The sequence below is a fragment of the Anopheles aquasalis genome, chromosome 2 (assembly GCF_943734665.1).
Source record: "Anopheles aquasalis chromosome 2, idAnoAquaMG_Q_19, whole genome shotgun sequence".
NCBI lineage: Eukaryota > Metazoa > Arthropoda > Insecta > Diptera > Culicidae > Anopheles > Anopheles aquasalis.
This window is the reverse complement of record NC_064877.1, coordinates 26780001-26805000: the sequence shown is the minus strand read 5'-3', so window position 1 is coordinate 26805000 and position 25000 is coordinate 26780001. Positions and strand designations below refer to the sequence as shown.

Here is a 25000-nt window from a genome sequence, read left to right as displayed (position 1 = left end):
CGATCAGCTTATGCCAATCTGTATGCCCGATAATATTGACTCCTATGGCGATTCCTCTGGAGTGATTGCCGGTTGGGGTGCCCAGAAATTGGGTGGTATGCCTTGGCTTACGCTCCAGGAGACACCGGTACCGCTGCTGTCGTACGATGAATGCCGGATCGCTTACCCATCCTCGACGGAGGGCAACCTTTGCGGTGGTGTGTTCGATCCAGCACCCAAGAATCTCCACAAAACGACATGCGATGTAAGAGATAGTTGTCTGTTAGTGGGCAGCATAACACTATGTAGTGCAATTGTATCATCGGTGACAATCGATTTTTCGTTTCTTTTTTTTCCCAGGGTGATGATGGTGTGGGACTCATGTATCCTTCGGCAGCCGATCCAGCGTTGATGACGTTGATTGGGGTGGCATTACAATCGCCTGGGAGCGGATGTGGAAGAAAAAACCAGCCTGCCGTTTTCACCAGGTTTTACCAATTCATATCGTGGGCGCAGGCGCAAAGTCCTGGTTGTTACTGCAGAGCATAATATACCGCCGACGGATACTATATCGTTGATGGATTCTACTGTAATGGCATCAAAGTGCAACATAATTCAATGCAAAGGCATACACGAGTATTCAATTATTCTAACTAAGTCTATTCCGTATCCTGTCAGTACAATTTGAAAATATGAAATAAATTAACCACTTTTTTACGAACAATCAATGTGCTTAATCACTCTCATCAAATAGGTTTTGCTTTCGAGGAGTTTAAGCTATTGGCCTGTTCTGATTAACAATATTTGATCTGCGCAACAGATTATATTAAGTGGATGTTGGTGTACTATTTTTCAGAAAGCTCCCTTCAATCACTTGATTTATCAGTTCAATATATGAAACCCTATGGAGAGCCTAGCAAAGAAAAACATTGATATTAAAAAAAAACACAAACGGTGGTATCTTAACGTACGTATCAAAAGAATCGTGAGAAATAAATACTTCTTTAACTAACCAACATTACTGTTATGTTATGTACGTGCTCGTTCCAACCAAAAAAAAAATCTTCTTTGGCATTGCTACAATCACCGTTAAAGCACTGAAAACGATTCCAAGTTCCATTAAAAAAAAAGCCACAAACCAGCATCCGAATGACCTGAGATGAACCCTCGGCTGGTCGAAAAACCAGTTTTCAACCGAAATCCACCAATGGCACCAACGGGATGGCATTGCAGTTCCGAGTGTACGAGGTGCATCAAGAACTGAAAACGCACCGAAAAATCAATCGTTGGCCCTTTCGAGATGCTGATTCGCTTCGCCCGGAGGGAGGAGGGCCGGGAGTGTCCAAAACTGGATTGACATTCACCCTTCCCCTGGTCTCTGTTTGCTGCTCCACCATTGCTTTCGCAATTCCGTTAGGTGAGGAGGATAAAATTCGCTAATTTGCCGAATCGGAATCGCAGTCCCCGTGCATCAGCCTATCGGGAAGGAAGTGATCAGGAACGACGTCGTGAAGGCCGACATCGCCGCAAACGGGAGCAATGCGTACGAGTGCTTACTGTAGGTTGATTGTGGTGTGTTGTTTACTCAGCGTAGCGTTTGCTAAGCGCCACGAACTGACGAGAAATGTAAGTGTCCCCACACGCGAATTAGGTAGACGGTGGCAGTCCTTTTTGACAAATGATTCCCTATACCACGAGCAGGGTCGTCAAGTTGCACAATCCATCCCAACACAGCCACCACCGAAAGAGGATGGACCAACGCCACCGGCACCGGTAGGATTGTTGCTGTTACCGTTTCCACAAACGGGCTCGAATGTGCAATCACTCGTGGACGTTCCACCGGGAGCGATCGCGGCCATCCAAGCCGGCTCGAGTCCGTACGCCAACCTTCCGCCGATGCGAGATCCAGCTATTAAGCCGATGCGAGATTCAGTGATTCCACCGATGCGTGATCCGACCACCGGTCCACCGAGTGCAGCCTGGACAATTCCACCGAGCGTCAACTTGCTGAGTCAGATCGTCAATCAGTCCAGCCTGTCCGGAGTGGTACCGGGGAATGTTATAGCACAGCTTGGATTCTTCACGGTGGCGCCCGGTCAGTCCACTAGTGCTTCCGTTGCGAACGATCCAGCCATCACTACTGCAAGTCCACCGGTGCCCAATCTGGTGCAGACGGTGTTGAGCAACGTGGTTGGATCGAACAGCAACGTTCAGGCACTCACAGCGTTGCTTAACCAGAGACCGCTGGCCACGAATACGACCACAACGACAACGACGACCGAACCGCCATCTCCATCACCGTCCCAGGGGCAGATTGCCAACGATCCAATACCGAATCCACTGGCTGGTGCGATCGGTTCGTCCCAGGCCGCCATTACCAACGCCACCAACGTCGTTCAGGGTGTGGCCGGACAGTGGACAAACAACCTGGTGTCCGGTATCGGGACGTTGACACCCAGCAACGATGCGATGGCAACAACTGCCGCAACAGCCACTTCAACGAATGCAACCACTAACACTAGTGCTACAACAGCAACAGCTACGACTGCCGCAACAACCACTACAACGAATGCAACTACTAACACTAGTGCTACAACAACAACAACTAGTGCAACAACAACAGCTACTCGCCCAACTCCCTTACCGTTTACATTACCAACGCTGCCAGTAACGTTCACAGTTCCGACGATCGGGGGCGCTTGGAACAATTTGGCCAACGCTGCGCAAAGTATTGCCAGTCAGTTCGGTGTTCCGGGCAGAAGCAGCATACCGGCACCAAGCTGTGCATCCTGTGGACCTGGTCAAGGTAGGTAGAATTCTAGGCAACCCGCTTCTTACCTTTACGTTTATCTAAATCCACTATCTTTCATTCACATTTGCACATTTGCAGATGTCTGTGCGACCAGCCCGTTACTGCGCATCATCGGTGGAGCGACGGTCAGCGATGACTCCAAGTATCCGTGGTTGGCTCTCCTAACCTATCTCGATAGCCCGACCGGTCATGGGAGTCTCGTGAACGATCGAGTCATCGTCACGACGGCAACTATCGTCGACAGCATGCCAACCACGATGCATATCCGTGCCAATTTTCGGCTTCTCGCGTACGAAGCAACTGAGGATAAGCGATATTCGCGCACGATCGCATCCACCGTCCGCCATCCGAGTTACAGCCCCCGGAACATGTACGAGTACAACATTGGGCTGCTGATTCTGGAGGATCCACTAGCGTCGTTCGTGCCGGTCTGCCTGCCACCGCTGGCTGTCTTCACTCCACTTCCCCAGGAGGCCACTATGATCGGTTGGGGACCGATCTTTTCCGAAGGTGCAATGAACAAGACGGTCCTACAGGAGGTTTCTGTAAAGATGTCCGATGTGACCGCGTGCAAGGCAACTTACCCTCAGTTCAGCACACACAATCAGTGTGGTGGAGCACCGAAATCTACCAATCAGACCATCGGAACGTGCACCGTAAGTACATAGACTCGCATGCTGCTGAATGTGTTACTAAATCCTTCAAATGATCCTACGACAGGGAGATGGTGGTGAACCACTCGTTATTCAGAAGACGGCCTTCGTGGAACTGCTGGCAGTCGCGATCGATGTTCCAGAGGTTAGCTGCGCGGAAGAATATCAACCGTCGATATTCACAAACGTCGCCTCGTTCACCGATTGGATCGTCGCCAATGGGCCTGGCTGCAAATGTGGTCCAGCTTCGGAGGCACCTTCACTGTAGTGAGGATCATGGAAGCTACTTATTACATTATCATTACCTTCATTCGTTGATAAATAAACATTTGCTGAGTTCTGGCACGCGATTGGCTTTGTTTTACTGCCATGATGATGATGATGATGATGAGTGGTGATCCTTTAAAGAATATTGTGTGAAATTTTGTGGATCAATTGAAGTAAAACTGACAAAGACATTGATTTTTGAAAATCTGCGTTTCCCAAAACCAACGATTTCAAAGTCGGTGCCCATCGTAGCATATAAACTACTAAACCGATCGATTTAAAATTTTGAACACATAATCTGTACCAAATATACTTGACAAATTGCAGTTTATTATGGCATTTGCAAAAGCATGTATAGGTAGACAGTTTTCTACAAACAAATGGTCATATCGTTGTTGGTTCGAATCAAAAGACTTGCCCGGTTAAGCGACGAACCCGGTTTGATCAGATTGTGTTCATTTTTTTCAATTAAAAAATCTGCCAAAAATCGAAAAAGTGAAAATGCAATAAAAACCTGGACGGGGTTACCAGCACAAACTAATAATCTATTATTTGCATATTTCAGATCACCAGGCACGAGGCTGTGGCAACGCAAACAGTACTTTTTCGAAGCTACGTCTTTCTAAATATGATGCCGTGGATGAGTTTAGTAAGACATTCATTTGAAAAAATTAAGTTGATTGAATTTTTCACAAAAAAATCGTCAAAAATTAGCTTTTTTGGTCAGAATTAACCTTAGCCTTCCCTTAAGCAAATGGCATGCCGATGGAAATAGAAACTAGAACTACGAAACAGTTATACAATCGTAATTGTTTAGCTAAATATTTATTACAGTCACTGTGCAGAATCACCTAAAACATTACATAAACGTGTTTGACACACATCGCAGCTTGAGATCGGTAGAGGATACCATTCGATGCCTTTCATATAAATAGAATGCATTCACTGTCTAGACGCTTGCTGATTACAGAAGAAAAGGAAGCCATTTAGAATGATTTCCCGTTCGCTCAACACAACTGTACAGTAGAAGAAGGCACGGTTTGGTCCATCAGCGCGAGCTACATCCATCCAGCATTAAATGTTCTTCTGCGGCTTACCCACCAACCAGTAGGTTTCCATGTCTCCTTTGCCCTAAAAGCGCGAAAGCGTTGGTCAGTCACGATTGGTATTCTGAGCGGCAATAGCATCAAGGAGCTCCTTACCTTCACAGCAACCTTACCACGGTACGACAGGACGTAGCCCAGCTTCTTCAGCTTCTGTGCCGTGTAGCCGGACACTTGAATTCGGTCCGTTTCGCTGCTGCTCTCCATCCGTGAAGCCGTATTGACGGTATCCCCGAATAGACAGTACCGTGGCACTTTCAGTCCCACAATGCCGGCCACAATGGGACCGGAATGAAAACCGATCTTTACTCCCACTCCGGGCAACTTCAGCTCCCGTATGCTGGCAAGCATCTCCAGTGCCAGATTGGCCATATGCTGGGCGTGAAACGGGTTGCTGTCCGGTGCACCACTGACCGCCATGTACACCTTACCGACCGTCTCAACCTTGTACGCCATCGGTGACTGGATCAGCTCGTCGAACGCAGTAAACGCCGCATTCAACGTGTTAACCGTCGTCATGGCGTACTTGATCGAATCATCGCCAGTGATTGTCTCCTGGACTTCCGCAAACAGCACGGTCACTTCCTCGAAGCTTTGGCATGTGTCGTGTGGGTTTTGTCCTTCGCGCAACCGTTCCGCAATCGAACGCGGTATCATCGAGTACAGCAGCTCGTCTCCCTGGCGCTTCCACGAGTCAGCCAGTGCCAGCGATGTCTCCAGCTCTTCGGCCCGCTGTTCCTCTCGTTCACACATCAAATCCAATCGGGAATAGTGAGAGAACCCGGAAAACACCATCTCACGACTCAGGCCGTGTGGATTGAGATCGTTCAGGTACAGTCCCATTTCACGCAGTTCCTCCAAGTTCTGAATTCTGTTCGAGGGGGGAGAAGAAGAGACACATTAGAAGTGGAACGTGGGTGCCGGTTCGCTGCTTGCTACTTACAGTGGACTGCACAGAAACACCAATGAATTGATATCCTTAATGTAGCGCATCTCACCCTTCAACAAGATACTGCGAATTCCTTGGGAACCTCGGCGTGGAATGTTCGTCATGATCTTCGCCGCATCCTCGGCCGGTGTTTGTTCATGCGGCTTAGTGGATTCCGGATGCGCTGCATCGCTGATTGCCTTCGTTCCCTTAGCAGAAGAGCCTTTCAGTAGCTGGATCTCGAAGAGAACCGTTTGTAGTCGTTTAATCTACGAAATGCGTTAGAAAGAACTTCATTTGAAGATCGACAAATGCTTCCTCTACTGAATCTTACATTCTCCCACGTAAACGTTATCCCTGTTGGACGCCGCAGTTTAAAGTGCTCGGTGACTTTCGCACCAATCAACTCCGTCGGCGATCGGCTACCGTTGTTGAGCATCCAGGATTCGATGAGCTTTTCCCCGACAGCCGTTATCTTCATTTCATCGTTCAGGATAAGGGCAAACGGGAATAGATTCAGCAGAATCATACTGTTCACTGGAGCCAACTGAAGCTGTGAGGGATGTGCCTTGATGTGGACGCGTCGCTGCATCTATTGGAAAAAAGAAGATGAACATCAGATACCCAGTACTGGTACCGGTAGATGTTACCGCTGTCTACTCACGTAATCCCGATTATCAAAGTCCAAACGATACTTTACTATCACTGTCTTGAGGCCACCCTGAGCCGCACCGACCGCACTATCGTTCTGGCTCTCCAACACCTTAATACTGACATCCATTCCATACAGCTGCTTGGCGATCTCGAGCAGCTGACCGCGCAGATACTTGGAGAAGCCACTGCGGGTGCTCCGGTACACCAGGACGGCCCCATTTTCGTCCACCTCCGTTAGCTGCATCGATGGGCTCTTCATCTTGCGGTACGTAAACCGCATCTGCAGATGGATGTTGTCGACGGAATGGAGAAAATCGCAAAAGTAGCGCCCCGTCGCTTTTATCAGCTCGTCGTAGCCAAAGTTGCTGAAAAATCGGACGAAGCAGCGGCCAAAGAAAATCATAAACTCATCGCACGGTTTACCGGTGATGGACGACAGGGCCGCCGCCAGCTCGGGAATCAAGCTGTCCGGATAGAGCTACGAAGAAAGAACACGTGGTACCACTTGTAATGATGGTGAATCGGGGTGTTTGCTTTGCGTTTCCAACCTGGTGGGTGTTAAATACGGTGTTCTTGCAACCGGTGGTGAGCAGTGCCTGGCGCCACACGTACTCTCCATATTCGAGCTGAAACAAGATAGAAACGAAAAGCATTTTTAGAAAATGGAAAAAAACCTTTTACCTGTCATGTGAATGTTGTTATGTTCAAATATATTCTTCAATTATGTCGATTCCAAAGCCTTTTCCTAGAATAATCAAATAGAAGTTTGACAAATATTTGGTAAACATTCAATAATACTTCGATCTCTCTACATATTGTCAATCCAAACAAAACGTTTCAAACTTAATCTGAAAGGACTCTTTTTCTGAAAATAACGACATCCAATGATGAGCATAAAAATCCCACTGAACGTTGCACTTCTGCTCAAAACACGCCGTTGAAATGCATATTACGAACACAAGGATTAAAAAAAACATCCTCGATATCACGCAAGCCACGTTCCTGGCAACCTATTAAATAAGAAAGTGCCGCATCGTTATTCCAGTGCCCGCTCTGTATCGCTGTTCGCCTATCAGAACACTCTTCCAACATCAACCCGTAACAGACGTGATTTGCATTCATAACCTTCCGCTCACTGTGTTTGGACAATCGAAGTGGCCATAAAAAAGCGATCGTAAAGTTTGGATAAAAATGTTCCTGGGTCACTGCTGCATTTATGACATACCGGCACAGCGACAGCAGCACCAGCAAACCCCAACTGGCCCAAGGGATGAGCACAAGTATGGAAAATGTGGCCGAATGGCTCCGATTCATCTGTCTTTATCCATCTACTGCTGCAGCTCCGACATTTAAGATGGTCATCCCCAAAGGTTACCCAAAGACAGCTCACCAAACAGCGAAAGCATAAGTGAACCAACCAATAAAGTAGGATCGAATAAACGGGACCGTTAGGATGGCAGGATTGATGTCGAACGGAAACAGTGACCACTGAACTGGTCGCCGTTATCGACCCTAAGTGGGAGTACGGCTTCGGGGATGTAATTAATTTGATCGTCGCAAACACCCCGCGGCAGCCGATAAACAATAATCAAATACTCCCTTTCCTTGCTCCCACCCTTTCGCCGTCTTAGCGAGGGGTTTGCCAGGGAAACAATGACACTTTGAACTCGACTCCGTTGACAACACGTTGACTCTCGTGGAGATAGGTCTCGGCGTGGAAGGGTAACTACTGATATCCTGCCATCGAAGGGCTAAGGCAAACCCCGATGATGAATGGGTTCTCGATGACCTCGATTTCGGGACAAAGATAACGCACCGGACAATCATGTTTCGTACCCGTTCGAGCAACAGTGGCGCGACCTTATGCTTCAGACTACTTTATTCTTTGTGCGCGCGGCGGGAGTTTAATCAAAATGTCGTTTATTATCCACCCGAGTAGCAGTATCCTGGACTGACAACCTTTCCTTCTTAATTTTGTCCCGTGCCACACGACTTGCGGTACCTTTTTTTGTGTTGCTGCCCTGTAACATCTGATGAAAATCGTAGATAACGAAGGGACAAATTATCTCCATCGTCGCTCTGGCATCGCAATCGCGTCGTTCGATCGGGCTCAATGTCGATAGTTTGAACCATTTTTCACTGTCCATTTCAGACGCTCCAACATTCAGCTGATCTTGATGGAACTTCACAAAGAAAGTTACTACGATAAGAAGCATCGAACGATGACTTTGGTGTAATGCAATTAATCTGTCTAGGGTTTTGGACGCCAGTATACTTCTTGATGCTACTAATATCGCGATTCGCAGTATGATTCCGTTTCACGATTCATTATTAAAGTCGACCTTCATGAACAAAGTTTTTATGGGAAAATGTCAATCTTTATTTGTTTAAAGATCATCCATGCAAAGAGCCAATGAGAAACACTCATGCGATTGCACTGCATCTGAACAGGGAAAGCCAGCTTGAAGGTGGTCTCTGTTACCAATCGAATAGATACCCAGCACTGACTTTCCTTCGATCGCTTCCAGGTACGGATGGCAACAAATCAGAACCGTAAGCCTGTTTACGGTCCACCGAGGGATGAAACATTGTTTCTCGGGGGGGCCTTGAGGCCCAAAAGCCCCAATCACAGGGCCTAGCGTCGACGAAAGCGTATCAATCTCACTACAATTGAATTGTACGTGAAAAAGGACATCGAATGATATCTTAAAGCTGAGAAACGTCTTGCCATCGTGCATCCGGTGCCTACCAGACGTAAAGACGGCTTTAATATCGAACCAACAAACGCTGGGCATCCAGGTAGCCGTAGGCATTATGGTTCGTTCGCACTCCATGTAGCGACGCTATCACGGCAACCATAAAGCTTTTCGCGAAACATACACCATCTCACCTGCCGTTCTCGTGTAAAGAAAGTGGTTTGTTGGAACGTTTGTCTGAAATTAACTGCAGAAGAAAGCCCAACCAATTTCCATTTTGTTGTCCTTTTATAAGCAGGCGGCATTTTGAGCATTAAAAGCCTCAGGACCAGCGCCATGCTCATGGAGCGATTTCGTGAGAAGTAAATACGATAAAAGCGCCTTATGAACTGTACTGACTGAGGGCCATCTCGCGTTGCTCCCCGTTACCGTTCATTTACTACCGAGCGTGCATAATGCTTTAAAACGAGCGCCAACCTTCCAACCGACAGAACACGGCCAATGAAATACGCTCTCGGCTGCTTACCTGTACAAAGTGTTGTACGCTCTCCAACAGCATCCCGTACATGGTGGCGAAGGTTTTACTTCTATCCTGCTTTCCAGTAGAAGGTCGTCGGTCGTCTGCACACGATGATGGGGAAAACTGGCTGCATAAATATTGCTCCCAGCTTAGGCCTCCAGCAGCGGGCTTTGGGCGCCCAACGTTAATGCTCCTTTTTTAATGCTGTAACTTTGCTTACACGATGCACGATTCACACACAGTGGGCGAGAGAAGCATTTTCCTTCTTCGCACCCGAAAGACACCGTCACGATGTTTGCGAAGGAAAACGGTTGGCGTCAGCAACGGTCAGCGTGCGCTGGATGTGTAGCAGAAAAAGGAAAATGAAACATTGTTAATGAGTTTGCTTTGCTTTTGTTTTTCAGCTAAAATTTGGAAAACAATAGAATGAGTTGTAAGGGATCTTTAGTTTTAAAGCGTCTGAAGAAACAACTTCTGTTCGAAGCATGGTCTGGATGTCAGCTTCCAAAAAATCCATACAACAAGGTGTGGTTCGTTTAGTAGATTACCGTCATTTAAGATTCAAAAGTAAGCTGATTATACGTTCATTTGATGTCACTTTACCGGACGCAGTATAATTTATTTATCTACTAGTTAAAGCCCTTGTGACAACATTATGCAAATTCCGTTATGATCGTCAGCACGATTATCGTGAAAAGTTGTTTACAATCGGACACGCTGGTCAAGCGAGAAAGCGTCCACACCACCCGCACATCACTTGTTACGCAAGCCGGTGAATTTTCCTCTCTATCTCTCTCTCTCTCTCTCTCTCTCTCTCTTTCTCTCTCTCTCTCTCTCTCACGACACTTCAGCCACATCTATTCTTGTCTTAGCCGGCCAAAACGCGGACGCGTTCGCCACCGACAGTGGAGCTAAGCATCAGCAGCAGCGGAAGAGCACGAGGCAGATCGTTTCTGCATAATTTATCTTATGTTTGTATTTATCTCCCATTCCTGCCTCTCAATGGTTACTCATGGGTTGGTTGTAGCTATGGCGCTACCGTAAAACCACTCTAGACCTTTCCTGCTGCCTTGTTCCCATTTTCACGATCCACTGTAGCACAGTAGCATCGATCTACCAAGCTTGGTTCGCAAATTAGCATAAATTTCCGCCACAAAAAGGAAAACATCTTTCGCCGCACGAGTCGCTCTGCACGAGACCCAGGAATTACCACATCCCGTTGGTTCCTCGCCAGGATAACGTTCCCCCCCCTCCCCCCCCCCCCCCCCCACCACCAAGCGCCACGGAAGCTACCGGAAACGGGAAGGTGAGTTTCCGATATAATGGAAACGCTCCATCGGTTCAAATTACCGGCCCCCAAATCGGCAAGGACCACGGGGATCCATTTCCTGGCATCACCGGTGCCACGCACGCCGCCTTTCACCGCCTAACCGCCTTATCTTGTTCAGTTGATCGGTTGGGATTCGGTGCCACGGGCACGTGTTGATGGTCGGGCAGAACGGAAACATTCGGGCCAATGTCTCTGTGGTAGATTCCTCGGTTGCCCTTGGTGCGGGGTTGAAGGAATGACAGTGAAGGTTGCATGAAATGCCCGAAGGAATTTTAATTTAAAAATAAAAAAAATACCCACGACACACACTGCAGCATGGCCGGCACTCTTGCGACAATATTTCATTCTTTCGTTATCTCGTGTTCTCTCTCTCTCTCTCTCTCTCTCTCTCTCTCTCTCTCTCTCTCTCTCTCTCAGTTTCAGTGTCTCTCGGCAAACAGTTCCTCTCACAGCCCCATCAGTGTAGTTATTTTTCTAAACAACATCGGGATTTATTTTTAACAGTTTTCTTCGTTTTCTGGTCATTCGTCTGAGCCCTAAGGGCGTGTGGAAGTTCTTGACCTCTAAGGCCGAAGGGCAGGGTCGCGGGAGGTCAATGAAAAACTCTACCAATAATGATGATTTATTGTTCTCGAGTGAATTTTGGAGATCACATCATGGACCACTCGTGCATACGAGACCGAAACTTTGACCATTACACGTTCACTCTTTATCACTTCCAGTTTTTCGGATCCACTCAAACCAGCCGCACAGATTTATGCGCACATGTGTGACCCTCGGTGCAGGCCGTAGCGGCAGTCGATCGAACATGACAAATGGAGTATACGGTCCGTATCGTAATTTAATCTGGAAAATGAACACCCAGGAATCAACCACATGACCTTTACGAGGATGAAAAATGCGCTGCGGATCCAGTGGAAAAGATAGCCAAGCGTAGAGTGACTGGAAAATATTAAACAGTAGCTTTCACAAGTTAGAGTACTCTTGTATATTAGACCTCTTATAAAACGGTGCTAATCGAAAACCAAGAATAACAAACGGCTTTAATCAAAAAGCGAATTTTCTCCAGCAATAAAATCCTCCAATGGAGCAGCTGTGGTCGTCGTCAAGTGTTTAATCGTACTCGGTACACGGTACCATTCTAATTAGGTTTTCTGTGCTACGAAACGAACACCCAGCGGCTGCGCCTTTTCAAAACAAGGACTTTGTGCGAACGACAGGACTTTGTGGTGTTTCAATATTAATTTCCAGCTATTATCTCTGCCGCGACCAACCCACTCAGCGGTTTCTGTTCGAGAAAACCACTTGGCTTAAAGAACACTCGGGAAAATGGGTTTCTCTGGGATGAGCAGAACGTTTAACGCTAAGAGAATGTCTTCTCCACAACCCAACCAATCAGAGTGAAAAGGATAACAATGAACAGAGCACAATCATTTTGACTTCACGCTGCATTTCACGACTGCAGTGCCGTTGGCTTAAAGGGGGGCATCTCGTTATTTTATTCTAATCATGCCAACCCCTTCGTAATGCAAATGTTCCGGTACCGCAAATGGAAAACCAGTACATTCTCAAGCGAAGCAATATGAATCTCTCGCTGAATGGTATCACCGGGCATAAACAACCAGTTGCTTCTATCGGACAGAATTGGCTCAGCGACAATCGGCAGCTGGAATTAACGATAGCATATTATACCCGACAGGACGGAAGTCAGTAAGTACGCGACAAATGCGTCACGCAAATCGAAATGTACACTGTCCGCAATTACAGTCTCGGTACATTAGTTCACGGTAACGCGCGTTGTGCGTTGGACAAACATAAAATAAATCGTTCGCACGTGACTGAATTCCGATGGTGAGCAAGAGAATGGCAGGAAGTAACGTTTCGAAGGTAAGCTGCAGGTGGCAAGTGGCGTTCCTGAGCGCCTATGATAAAGCTGCAGAACGGCGTCTCTTATCGGTGCTATCGGCTGTCGCTTCAATGTGATCCCTACCCATTTTCATGGAAATCGGGTGAAACCAATGTGTACACGGAAACCCCAATCAGTCCGGGTCGGCCAAAAACGGATACAGCATGATACAGTCCGTGGTATCAATTTGGTTTTGTTTCTTTCTGCGAGTAACTGAGAAAGGGACGAGTTGAGTGCGGTTGCCGGTATTATTTGAAGGTGAACGTGGGAACTTGGGGCCTATTGTAACCCGTCCAAAAATCGATCGATGATTACCAGAACAACATTATACAAGAAAACGAATCTCATTTTGACCGTCTCTTAAATCAAAGTGTTTGTGACTCATGTTTGGCAAAGTTTTGTTATCACAAATCACCGGAAACTTTCCCTTACAATCTGTCACAATAGACTAGAGCGCCTTATGTTTTATGCTGAAAGTTGGTCCCTCGAGCCAGCATAAAAGAGCTGTAGAAGAACTGTTTATTTGAAACAATTTGTCACCGAAGATTCCGGGCTTCCTCGGAACACAGCGTTGGACAGGCATGAAAAAAAGAACGTTAAAAACGAAACACTGCTTCGTTTTGTCGTTACTCTCGCTCTCTCGAAGAAAATACTTTGCCGGCGGAATTGTGATGGAGTGATAGAACAGAGCGCTTCTATCAATACAACATTAGCACAGCCGGTCGGTGAAAAGTTTGGCCTGCCCCCTTTGCCGAACTCGCCACGATGTATGTGTCAGAAAGGCAATGGGGATCGAATAGATTGCGTTTTTCTTTTTTAACATTAACTTTTTCACACAAAGTTTCACAATTCCCTAAGCAGGGAGGGACCGAAAAATAGATGCTTTGACCTGCTAGTCTGACTCGTATACCATATGGGAGTGCTCGAAAACTCTTTCGAATTCAATCAATCTTGCCGGTGTAGTAATCCAAAAATAAGCTAGCACTGGCAGGCGATAGTCCGGATATGATGGTGTATTACCAACATGAACCTTCTTCCTATTTCTATTCACCATGAATTATACGGCTGGATTATCGTAAAGAATGTCACTGATCGGGAACTGAATGCGTATCAGTGTGCATTGACCGAATCGGTCTTTTGATAGGTATTGCTCGAATAGCTATTTTGAACGGAAAGTGATTTTTTTTATAATGAATGAACATTTTGTACCGAAACATTTCTTCCGACATTTCTTCCTTCGACAAAAAAGTTGTATTTCTGGTCTGTCTCCTGCGCCAGTTTTGTACATTTCCCATTCAATGGCTTAACAATGAAATTGTCAATTTTATGTTGCTCATTCATAATCCAATTTATGAGAAATGACGCATCCACCACAGCAGCTCGAAGGCACGACGGCATCGGCATCTCGGAAGGCATTCTCCAAGGGGTGGACCCTTTATAATTTGAGCAAATTAAAACCACGTGCCCACCGCTGCACAGTTCACAAAAAAGGCACAAACAGAACCTTCGGCTGGTTTGCTGATTACCTCGGACTTCAGTAAACCGGCAAACCGTTCAGTATCCCAGCAAAATTCTCCTTTTTTGATGGAAGCTAAAGGAGCGAAACCAGAGCTAACAAACTGACTTGTGGAGTTGAGTCTTCGTGTTTAACTTGCTAGTACGTTAGCGCAACCAAACAGCCACCGCTGGTGCAAACAGAACTGATTTCTGTTCACCTTTAACGAACAAAAAACCTACTGGCACGTGGAGTAAGCAAGCACATAAGCACACAAGGATTGAAAAAGATCCAATCTCGCTCTACATCCGGCGTGAACGATAACGAGTAGCAGGATGCTACAGCTGATGTACTGATGTGCTGATCCTATTCTAAGAAGGATAGTGCTCTTTTCTTCCCCTGTTCTGTCCAATCCATATGCTCCCACCGATACTGGCGCCTCCATCGTTGCTCGTTCGGCCGCCCAGAGCAACAACCAAGTTCAAGTTCACCGAAACTCTATTAATATACGATCCGCATCCCTCAAACAATCGACAAATGCTCGCAGCAAGCTCACGGACAGCCCCTGATCACAGCGTTGACGACACGCATTTACGGTCAAACCGTGCCAAATGGCAAAAATATCGATAACAGTTCGATTACTGTTCCAGCTACCACTGGGTGGGCTGTGGCGTGCCCTACAGCTAATCAACCATACCGAAGGCCTGCCACACACTTTTCCCCATTTGCAGCATGTCGTAAAACACGAATCGATTCATATTTTATGTGCCCGTCGGACCAAACCGACTGGCAGCAGCAGCAAACTGACGCACAACTCAAGCACGGAACAGGAGGAGCGTCGTTTCTTAGAAACACTTTTCGCTTATCACCGTCAATCGGACGCTTTTCATCACCGTTTATCACCATCCGTCAGATTTTCCTCTAGCTATCGATAGTTATCGTGCCGCTGGCGTATCGTGGTCGCGCCACATTACAAATCACGCCTTCCGTTCCTTCCGTAGGACAACCACAGAGATGATTAACATAGAAGCTGCTAAGCTGTTGGCGCCATAGCTGGCTGGCTGGTTGGCTGGCATCTACCTATTCAATGTCACTTTTCCGCTCGCACGGACCGCCACCGAAGGCCATTGCGGATGCGGAACCACGCGGCGACTCGATCGGTGGCAGCATAAATTTAGCGAAAACCGTACCTCACACTCCGAGACGCAACGGGCACGAGATGGGAGACGCACTACAACCGCGGTCACAACGTCGGTACGCTCGCACGTTCGACTTGCACCACGATTCGGACGCGACTGACGACACTCGGGCCGACCGCTCGGTGGTTGCCTTCTTTTATACAGTTCTCATGCGTCCACCCCCGGGAATTTGTGGCAGTGTGTCACCCGCGAGAGCAAGTCGCCAGCATTAGTCGCTGTTGCTGTTCGCTTAGACACTCAATGCATTTTGTCCGGGGTCCTGTCCCGGTCCGAGGTGGTTTTTGGGGGTAAAACAACCCCCGCAGAGGGTGTTGCGTGGGATTAGGGAATTCAGCGTTAATTGGTCGACCATTTTTACAATTAGTGTTTGGTATATACGGGGTCGCTTCATTCTGGCTCCCACGGTTTTTGTGGTGTTACACGATAATAGACAATTATTGTTGAAATATTCACTATGGTTCCAAAACATAATTGTTAACAAATTGATTTACATTTAGGAATGGAATAATTTTCAAAATACTAACTAAATCATACCAATCTTAAATCATTTTATAATTCTTCTCTACCTTACACAAATTAGACAACAAAAATTATCAACAAATACTTACGCATCAGGTAGCGTTTTGTTGTTTCGTTAGGTCACGTGTTTAATTGAATTCAACGATTACTTTTAACCTTTATGATTACAAAATATTTTTTTACTGATTTGTAAGTGAAAGAATTATCAAAAAAAGCATCCTTTTCAAATATGCTTCTCACCAATGCACTACCAACCAAGCAGGGCGCGTTTCACGAGCCGCGCCTTGATGGAAACAAATTGCTGCGTCTTCAAACAACGACGCTCTACGGCACGCGACCGGCCGGTTCGAGCATGGATGTTATAATTGTTCAATTGATTGGCAGGAAGAAATCGCTTTACAAACCGAACTGCGTGCCCCATCAATCATCAGCATGATTTCCGCGCTCTCTCAACACCCTGCTACCGATCATCGAACTCTTCGTGTAGGCCTCCCCTCGATGCCGCGATGGATCCATGGTGTATCGAGTCTCTCAATCGAGCTCTCAGTGGAGGCGCACGCATTCACCATCGTTTTCCATCGGTTACGAGTCAGGAGAGTATCTGTTGCCTTTCGGTGTATTTGGCGCGCTTCAGAACCACTCCAACACGTCTATTAGAAAGCATCGTTCCAACAAAAAAGGGAAATACACGAAATTTAACATAGTTTCTTTATTGTAGAACTTTATTCCCTGTTTACTTAATAGTCATATTGCAACAATAGAACATGCCACTATTGCTGATGGCAACTCGCGCCGATAGACGCGACAGACCCCCGGACGCTTGGAACCTTCGGTGACGTTAAATTAACCTCGTTAACGCTATCAATTGGCGTTCACTGACCATCGCAATACCGACGCCAGTTCGCTTTCACGAAGCATTGACCATTCACCACCCTGCACCAGCAGCCAAACCAAACGCTTCCGGTGATAAGTCCGTCTGCCCGTCTGCCACTCGCTCAACCGTGCCGTTCCATCTATCTATTTACATACAATCGACGCGGGGTTAATGCTCAGCATAGAGTGTGAATCAAGCGGCAACAAAACAAACGAGTTCCGCTTCATTCATCGTATTACGTAAACGTTCAACGGGTCTGGGCTGGGAGAAAGGAACGTGAAAGACTCATTCATAGTAGTTTGCTTAATGCAGCCGAGAGGCAGCAACCACCATCGCTCCGCATAGCATCACGAACGCCAACATCGACCCACCAGTCGTACGCGCGCTGCCCGCTTTGGCGTTCTCTTCCTTCAGAAACTCGTACAACGGTTTGTAGTACTCGAGCAGTGCATCGGTCCGCAGCTCCGTCTCGCCCGTCATCGCCTTTAGCGCTTCCGACCAGTGTACCGATCGGCCAAGCGACAGACCGGCCCGCAGCCGATCACCAGCCGCACGCGATCCATCGATATCGCACTTGTGCAACGGTTTGGCCGGATCCTGTGGATCGTACTGATTGGCCACCAGACAGAGCGCCTTGTGTAGCTGCAGATCGAGAATGTGCGCGATAAAGTACGACACATACTGACTATCGTACGGAATATGGTACTTTGCACCGGGATCGAAATCTTCGCCATCCCGTTCGACCGGTGCTGACACCTTCTGGTACTTCTCGCGCAATTCCCACCACCGCTGGTTCCACCGATCGTACGAAACCTTCCCGGAGAACACCTCCCAGCGCCACATATCGATCAGCAGCCCAAACGGCAGGAACGCTACCCGATCCAGTGCCTTCTGGTAGAGCGCATTGATGTTCACCTCGTGCGTATCGACGTACCCGTCCAGTAAACCGATCTTCTCAAAGTGCTTCGGTGTGGCCACCGATAGCGCGATGGTATCCCCGACGGCTTCATGGAACCCAGGATTGGCCCCACTGCGTAGCGTCACCGGTTGATCCTTGTACAGGATGTAGTAGTTGATGTGGCCCATCTCGTGATGGATCGTCACAAAGTCCTCCATGTTCATCCGGGTGCACATCTTGATGCGATAGTCCTCACGATCGCAAAAGTCCCAGGCCGATGCGTGACACGTGACAACACGATCCGTCGGTTTCTCGATCAACGCACCACGGCTCACGTCGTAGCTCATGCTGTTATCCGGCAACCCCAACCCCACGTAGAAATCGTTCGCAATCTCAAACAACTGCTTCGTGGTGTAGTTTTTCGCCTTCAGCGTCTCGCTAATGTCCAGATCGACCGTACCGGTGAAAGGTTTCGTGCGCTCGTACAGATTAGCCCACGATTGGGCCCACATGTTACCGAGCAGATGGGCCGGAATGGTATCCTTGCCTTCCGTCATGCGACTACCGTAGATGGCCTTTAGCTGTCGGTGAACGTACTTGTGCAGCTCACCGTAGAACGGTTCGACTTCACTCCACAGCCGTTCCATCGTCTCCACGAAATCATCCTGCTCGAAAGCCGCACGCCACTGTTCGCCCATGTTTGCGTAGCCACCGTAACTGGCCGCACGGTTCATCACCTCCACGTAATCGGCATAGTCACGGCGCATGGTACGGCCAGTGTTTCGACGCCATTCCGACCACACGTACAGCAGCTCATCATAGTCCGCCGATTTGGCCATAATCTCGTACAGTTCCGGATCGAGCGATAGTTTACCGCTCGCACACTGCTGATCGGTGTACGGGCAGATCTTGGCCGTGCTGTAGGTGTTCTGCATCCTACCGAGTGCACCTTGTAGCTAAAAGGAAAAAGGCATAAGCGAATAGGATTGTAAGTGAACGCTTAAAGTCCCTAATGTTCTCCACCAACCTTACCTTACTACGATCCTCGTACGACAATTTGTTGATCGATATCTGCGTCAAAAACTTCAACTGCCGGCTTACCATCGGATCGGCGAACGCATTCGGATCCATGTCGGCAAAGTAGCGATAGTAGTTGTCCAACACAAACTGTGTGTTGGTGGCGAGCACCTCGGAAAGTTGCTGCTGAAGCGTCGTATTGCCGACATCAACCTGCGTCGCGAACTGAGCCTTCACCTGCCGATTGCAGGCCACCGAATACTCTTCATTGTACCGGTCGACGATGTGATCCATCTCCGCGGCTTTGAACTTACGATTCTCCTCCTTCAGGAACCGATACAACGGCTCAAAGTACTCCAGCAGCGCCTGGCCACTGATTTCCCGCTGGCCCGTTAGTTTCTCGAGCGCATCCTGCCAATCTTCGCTGTATCCCAACGACAATCCTTGGCGCAATTTCTCACCCGCCGCTTTACTCTCGTAAAAGTCACACTTGTGCAACGGTTCCGTGTTGCTGCTCGTTGGATCGTACTGTCCTGCTTCAACGCAGAGCGACCGGTAGAACTGGAACTCGAGAATGTGTGCCAGAAAGTAAGCGATGTACTGGGAGCTGGCCGGAATGTGATACTTTGCACCCGGATCGAAATCCTGCTCGCTGCGTTCGATCGGTGCGTACACCTTCTGGTACTGTTGCCGAAGCTTCCACCAGTGGGCGTTCCAGTTGCTCTCGTTGACCGCACCACTGAACACATCCCAGCGCCACATATCGATCAGATAACCGAACGGTAAGAACGCTACCCGTTCAAGCGCCATCTCGAACAGGGCGTTCACATTGTCCGCCTCACTGTCGGCGTACTCATCGAGCAAACCCACCTTGCGCAGGTGGTTCGGAGTGGCCACCGACAGTGCGATCGTATCACCGACCGCTTCGTGGAAAGCGGGCGTAGCGCCAGTCCGGAAGAGCTGCGGTTGCTCCTTATACAGCAGATAGTACATGATGTGGCCCATCTCGTGGTGCACGGTGATAAAGTCCTCCATGTTCACGTTCGTGCACATCTTGATGCGGAAGTCCTCGCCATCACAGAAATCCCAGGCCGACGCATGACACACGATCTTCTGCGGTGGCTTCTCGATCACCGCCTTCGGTCCGTAGCTCATGGCACTACTCGGCAATCCCAGGCTCTGATAAAACTCATCGGACATCATGAACATCTTGGTCGCATTGTAGCCCAACTGCTGCATCTTGGCCGTCACATCGACCAGACTGCCGTTCGGGAAGGGTTTAAGGCGATCGTACAGATTGGTCCACGATTGTGCCCACATATTGCCGAGCAGATGGGCCGGTATCATTGGATTGTCTCGGTCCATTCGCTCACCGTACAGATCGAACAAACGGTACCGCACGTACGTGTGCAGCTCATCGTACAGTGGTTCTACTTCGCGCCACAAACGCTCCAACGTTTCACGTAGTTTCGGATCATCATACTTTGACCGCCACAGAGCACCGTAATCCTCGTAACCGTTCGAATGCGCCGCCTCATTCACGTACCCAACGTACTCCTGATAATCTGTGCGCATCCGTTTTCCCGACTCATCCCTCCAACGGCGCCACACGTACTCCAGCTCATCGTAGTCAGTCGACTCGGCCAGCACACGCTCGAGCTCCGGATCAAGGGTCCACTTGGGGTCCCCTGGTTGACAGTTCTGATTGTCGTACGGGCACACCTCCGCCAGCTGATAGGCTGAATCCATTCGGCGCATTACCCGATTGTAGGCCTCCAGTTTTGCCGGCGGGAGGGCCGCCGTTCCGAGATCCTTTAGCGAGCGCAGCTGCTTCCGCACCTTCTCGTCGCTGTAGCTCTCGACGATGGCATCCTTAAAGTACTGTTCGTAGTAATCGTTCCGGAACTTGGCGTACTCCAGTGACACATTGTTCTAGGGAACGAGAGAGTAGAGGATGCCTGTGAGCGAGCGAAAGAAAGGATTCTTTGTCTGCGCTATCCCCGTGCCACCCGTTACCTGCACTTCTTGTAGTGTCACGTTCTCCGTATCGGTGGCTACGTTCCAGTCGGCGATTGCATTGCGATTACAGTGGTACTTAACCTCACGATCATACTTCTCGAGAGCGGCCACCATCTGCTCCTCGGTGAGTGCGTCACGATCTACCACCGTCTGCGGCAGGGACCGCGCCGTCCATACCGAACATCCACAAACGATCAACAGGTATGCGAATGGCTGCAGTGGAATCAATTGGACAGCAATTAGTAGCAAAGTGGATGGGTTTTTTTTCGCGAAAACAATTAATCACAGAAGATTGATGTTTAATCGACAGATTGATGCAAAGCTTTTAATGTTGCTTTTACATATTGCGAAGTATTGTTCATTGGTGAATAGTTTCTAGATAAGATCGCGCACAACGGCCACATGTCTAATGTTTAAAGTTTTGATAACATGTAGAAAGAATATTTTAGTTTCATTTTCTGTGTTGAGTGTGTTGATTTATTAAGAATTCTAATTGGCTTATAATCAAATCCATGATCTTGAGAGGAAAAAACACTCCCAGGTCCACTTGAACAGCACTCTTCTGGAGTAGTTTACCGTAGCTGCTTCAGCAGATAACTCAGTGGGAACAGTTTATCGTCGAAGATTACCCGTTTGCAAGCAATAATGAAGCAATAACGAAGTGATGACAGCGAAAATTTCAAACAATCGGTTTTATGGCTCAAACTCACACTGCATGTAATGCGAGATAGTCGAGTGCTGTCGAATGTGCTTTTTTTTTGGGGTTTGCCGCGTACGACTTTTATCTCGCTGCGTCACAACATACAGATGCAATTACATGCGCGATTGCCATAAAGTGTCTCGGACACCACGAGCCAAACTGTGGCCGGAATATGAAAACTAGAAGAGTAATAACGCGATACGCGGTAGCCGGCATGGAATTCCTCCATCATCGTCGACGTCAATCCCTGATCTACTCGATCGATCGAAGGTCAAATGAGGATGGACGAATCAAATTCGATCAACCGGCCCAATGAATTTGCAATTTCACTAGACCTGCCATCACCCGTGGCCACGTGGTGCATCACTTTGACCGTTGATCCATTGTTCTTTCGTTCGTTAAGGCCAAAGACCGGCTAGCGATATTCCCGTCACGAACATCGTTCATCGATCGTTGTCACTTCGATCAAACAGGCCCTACGCAATGGCGGAGTTTACCGCGAGGCTTACCTTCATAATCCAGCCACTCGTTACTGTAACTTTGGTTTGTCCACTTCGGCCAGCCAACAGTCGACTTTATTACTACACAACGGCACGTACAACTGCCAAACACGCATAACAATCCGAACTCGCAATTCCGAAATATCGCTCCAATGCAAAATGATTCGCCAAAAAGCCGTACAGAATTACCGGACACACCGTCCGGTAGGGCGCACCGATTGGGTTTTCACTGGATTCGGCAGGCGAATGGGCTGCGCTTGCCCGCTACAACAACACTACCTTTGCTCCGCTCGGTACCGAGCGATGGACTGGCAGTTGATGCTTTACGCACCGAGCTGATATATTACCGACGTCACTCGGTTAATGCGTTTGATGATCGCTACTTGACGGTCCAGTCGCGCTGGAGCGAGACACACTACGAGTAAATTGCAACAGCTCTACACCCGCGTGCCCGCGTGCTGTTGTCCACATTGGCTACTACTGAACGTGCGAGGATTAGTCCGCACCTACAGGCCGCCGTTCCCGAGAGCGCAAGCTTGCACCTACACTCTCGTACTCTCGCGGCGCGAAATTGCTCATTGCAAGCGATTCGCTATCCTTTACACGATTTGCTCTGCTTATCGCACTAAGCCTGCTCTCCCGGCCAGTGCTAGTGTGTGAACGACGCACGCTTATCGCGATGTGTTATCGCTATATCAAAGCCACCACTCATGTTCGCGAGTGGCGAGGGATTTACTACTCGCGTTCCGTTCGAGACACTATTCCACGGTAATCCACGCAATTGGCTATCATTTCAAGAGGACATCAAGAGGAATTTGATGACTTTTCTTGGTCTTAGACAAATCCGGGTGCAATCAGCATAAGGCAGGATAGCAACGTGCCTTGGAATCGATCATAGATCGCATTAGAGAATTTCTAATTTACACAAACAGAAGCCATGTGTAGGATAATATCGTCATTAGGTTTTTATTATATTTACAAACAGACACACACGCAGCAACAACATATTGTTTCCTTCCAGGAGCGTTCTCCCCTCCAGGAACGTTGTACCATCAGGAACAGACACACGCTTATCACAGTTTGCTTGGCTCAGCGACATTGCCGGTCGTTGGCATTGAGGTCTTGCCACCACCACCATTCTCATCGTTCTCGAAGGCTGCGTTCGCAACGCCGATGCTGATCGTGATTGCACGATCACCAGTGCCCTCACTGGCTGCCGCTGACTCAGCCTGTTGGCGATGCTTATCTTCGGCACGTTTCTCTTCCGCGATCTCGCGCGCTTCGCGCTTGTGCACACGATACATCCATCTGAGGAAAGAGTGAAAATGTAACGTGTATAACGTGCAGGCGTAACACTGGCTGGTGCCGTCGCGGCTACTTACAGAAAGATGACGACGGCCGGGGAGGTAAGTGCACCGCCGAGCAAAAAGAATGCTCCGGGAAGCACGTTGATAGTAGCTGAGTATACGGTAGTATACATGGGGGCGTACACGAGTGGCATAAGCGCTTCGGCCACACCGAACAGCGAGTTTACCTTACCCAGCTCATCGCTCGCCACCAGCTTCGAGGCAATCGAGCGCATCGAGATGAAGGAGGTTCCGTTTAGCATTTCTATAATCGGACCTGTTAGGTGAGAATATAAGAAGATCAGTAAGTGCCAAAAAAATAATCATAAGTAGGACTACGCTATGAATGAAATTGATAGAGCTTCATTAGATTATCTTGTTCTATACTATCTTACCATCTCTCTACACTACACAGCTTTTCATTGCATCGAATGTGACACGCATCCTAAAACATTATGCGTTCAATTCAACATTCAACTACTAAATTGAATGCTTTCTATTTTCTGTTCATGTGAAGTTGATGCACAGATTTCGCTCGATTCCTCTCGTGCGTCCCCTAAGCTTTTTTTTAAATTTTCTATAAGAAACTAACATACTCAGCAGATGATATTGAATTGTATATATTTTCAAATAATCAACAATAGAAAAGCAGCTCAACTACAGGATGCGCCATCAGGTGGTTCCTTATTATAAAGTTGAATAACTCTATAATTTTTCAGCCGATTCAGCCGAAGAACCTAATTAAAACATGTTCATTTCCCAAAATCGGCTGAAAAATGACAGAGTTATTCAACTTTATACTAGGGAATCACCTTATGGCGCACCCAGTACATTATATGAAATCCTTTGAAATAGTTGGTTAGTTATTATGGAATAGTGATATTGTTCCATTTGATTTTTTATCACACACAAAACCAATTTTTACAGGCCTAGATAATCATTTGTGATATTTTTCTTGCGATATCTTTAGTGACATTTATAAGGTCTTTCCAATTGCTTTTTTATGTCGAAAATTCATGTAAACGATTTTTTACAATTGTCAAAACAACATCTTCAAAGAATTTAGCGATATTTGTACATAAATTGCGTTTTAACAGGAAATATAATGCTGCATGCGTGTCGCATTAGAAGACATAGTTTACATTTAAATTACATAAAAAAAACTAGGCAAGAATATACTATTTCCATAGTGCATATTCATCGTATACTCTAAAACAGATAAAAAAAACTGTTAAAAATTAAGAACTTAGAGTGCAATACCTAAATGAACCTGTAGTACAGCTCAAAATTAAAACAACTGAACAGCTGTTCATGAATCTGCTATCCAAAAACGAATTCAAACAAAGAAAAATTTAACGAAATTTAACGAGTAATCTCTACCCTACCATTCTATATCCCAATTACATCATTGCCAGCTGACATGAATAAGGAAACGAAGATCTGTGGAATTATCGGCCATGTGAACGTGATTTACCAATGCCAACATAAACATTGAAAATCCTGTTCAACGTGATCGACCAATGCAGAGGCGTAAGAGTTCAGTTTAGCAAGTGCAATACAATCTCTTCGATAGTGACGATTGTCC

At 47.5% G+C, this 25000-nt stretch overlaps 3 protein-coding genes across 5 annotated transcripts in view; all 3 read right to left on the bottom strand.

The window, feature by feature from the left end:
* LOC126572832 (transmembrane protease serine 9-like) overlaps positions 1–15626 on the bottom strand; it is a 34499-nt gene extending 18873 nt beyond the window's left edge. Inside the window, 8 exon segments of the mRNA XM_050232495.1 lie at positions 4789–4842; positions 4914–5685; positions 5758–6011; positions 6077–6295; positions 6374–6874; positions 6945–7022; positions 9619–9949; positions 15534–15626. Coding sequence (XP_050088452.1) covers positions 4789–4842; positions 4914–5685; positions 5758–6011; positions 6077–6295; positions 6374–6874; positions 6945–7022; positions 9619–9660 — 1920 coding nt within the window. The 5' untranslated portion in view covers positions 9661–9949; positions 15534–15626.
* Positions 15627–16755: 1129 nt separating this feature from the next.
* LOC126572254 (angiotensin-converting enzyme-like) lies at positions 16756–22494 on the bottom strand. The gene is made up of 4 exons (XM_050231415.1): positions 22079–22494; positions 20867–21082; positions 18866–20782; positions 16756–18789 (listed from the first exon to the last, which is right to left on the bottom strand). The coding sequence occupies exons 1-4, from the start codon at positions 22082–22084 to the stop codon at positions 17239–17241; spliced, it is 3690 nt and encodes a 1229-aa protein (XP_050087372.1). The 5' UTR covers positions 22085–22494; the 3' UTR covers positions 16756–17238.
* A 525-nt stretch (positions 22495–23019) lies between these two features.
* The window catches only part of LOC126572291 (solute carrier family 46 member 3-like), a 7336-nt gene continuing 5355 nt past the window's right edge, over positions 23020–25000 (bottom strand). For all 3 annotated transcript variants that reach the window (XM_050231492.1, XM_050231491.1, XM_050231490.1), the window contains 2 exons: positions 23452–23692; positions 23020–23377 (listed from right to left, as the gene is read on the bottom strand). In XM_050231492.1, coding sequence (XP_050087449.1) covers positions 23143–23377; positions 23452–23692 — 476 coding nt within the window. In that variant the 3' untranslated portion in view covers positions 23020–23142. The remainder of the gene's footprint in view (positions 23378–23451; positions 23693–25000) is intronic.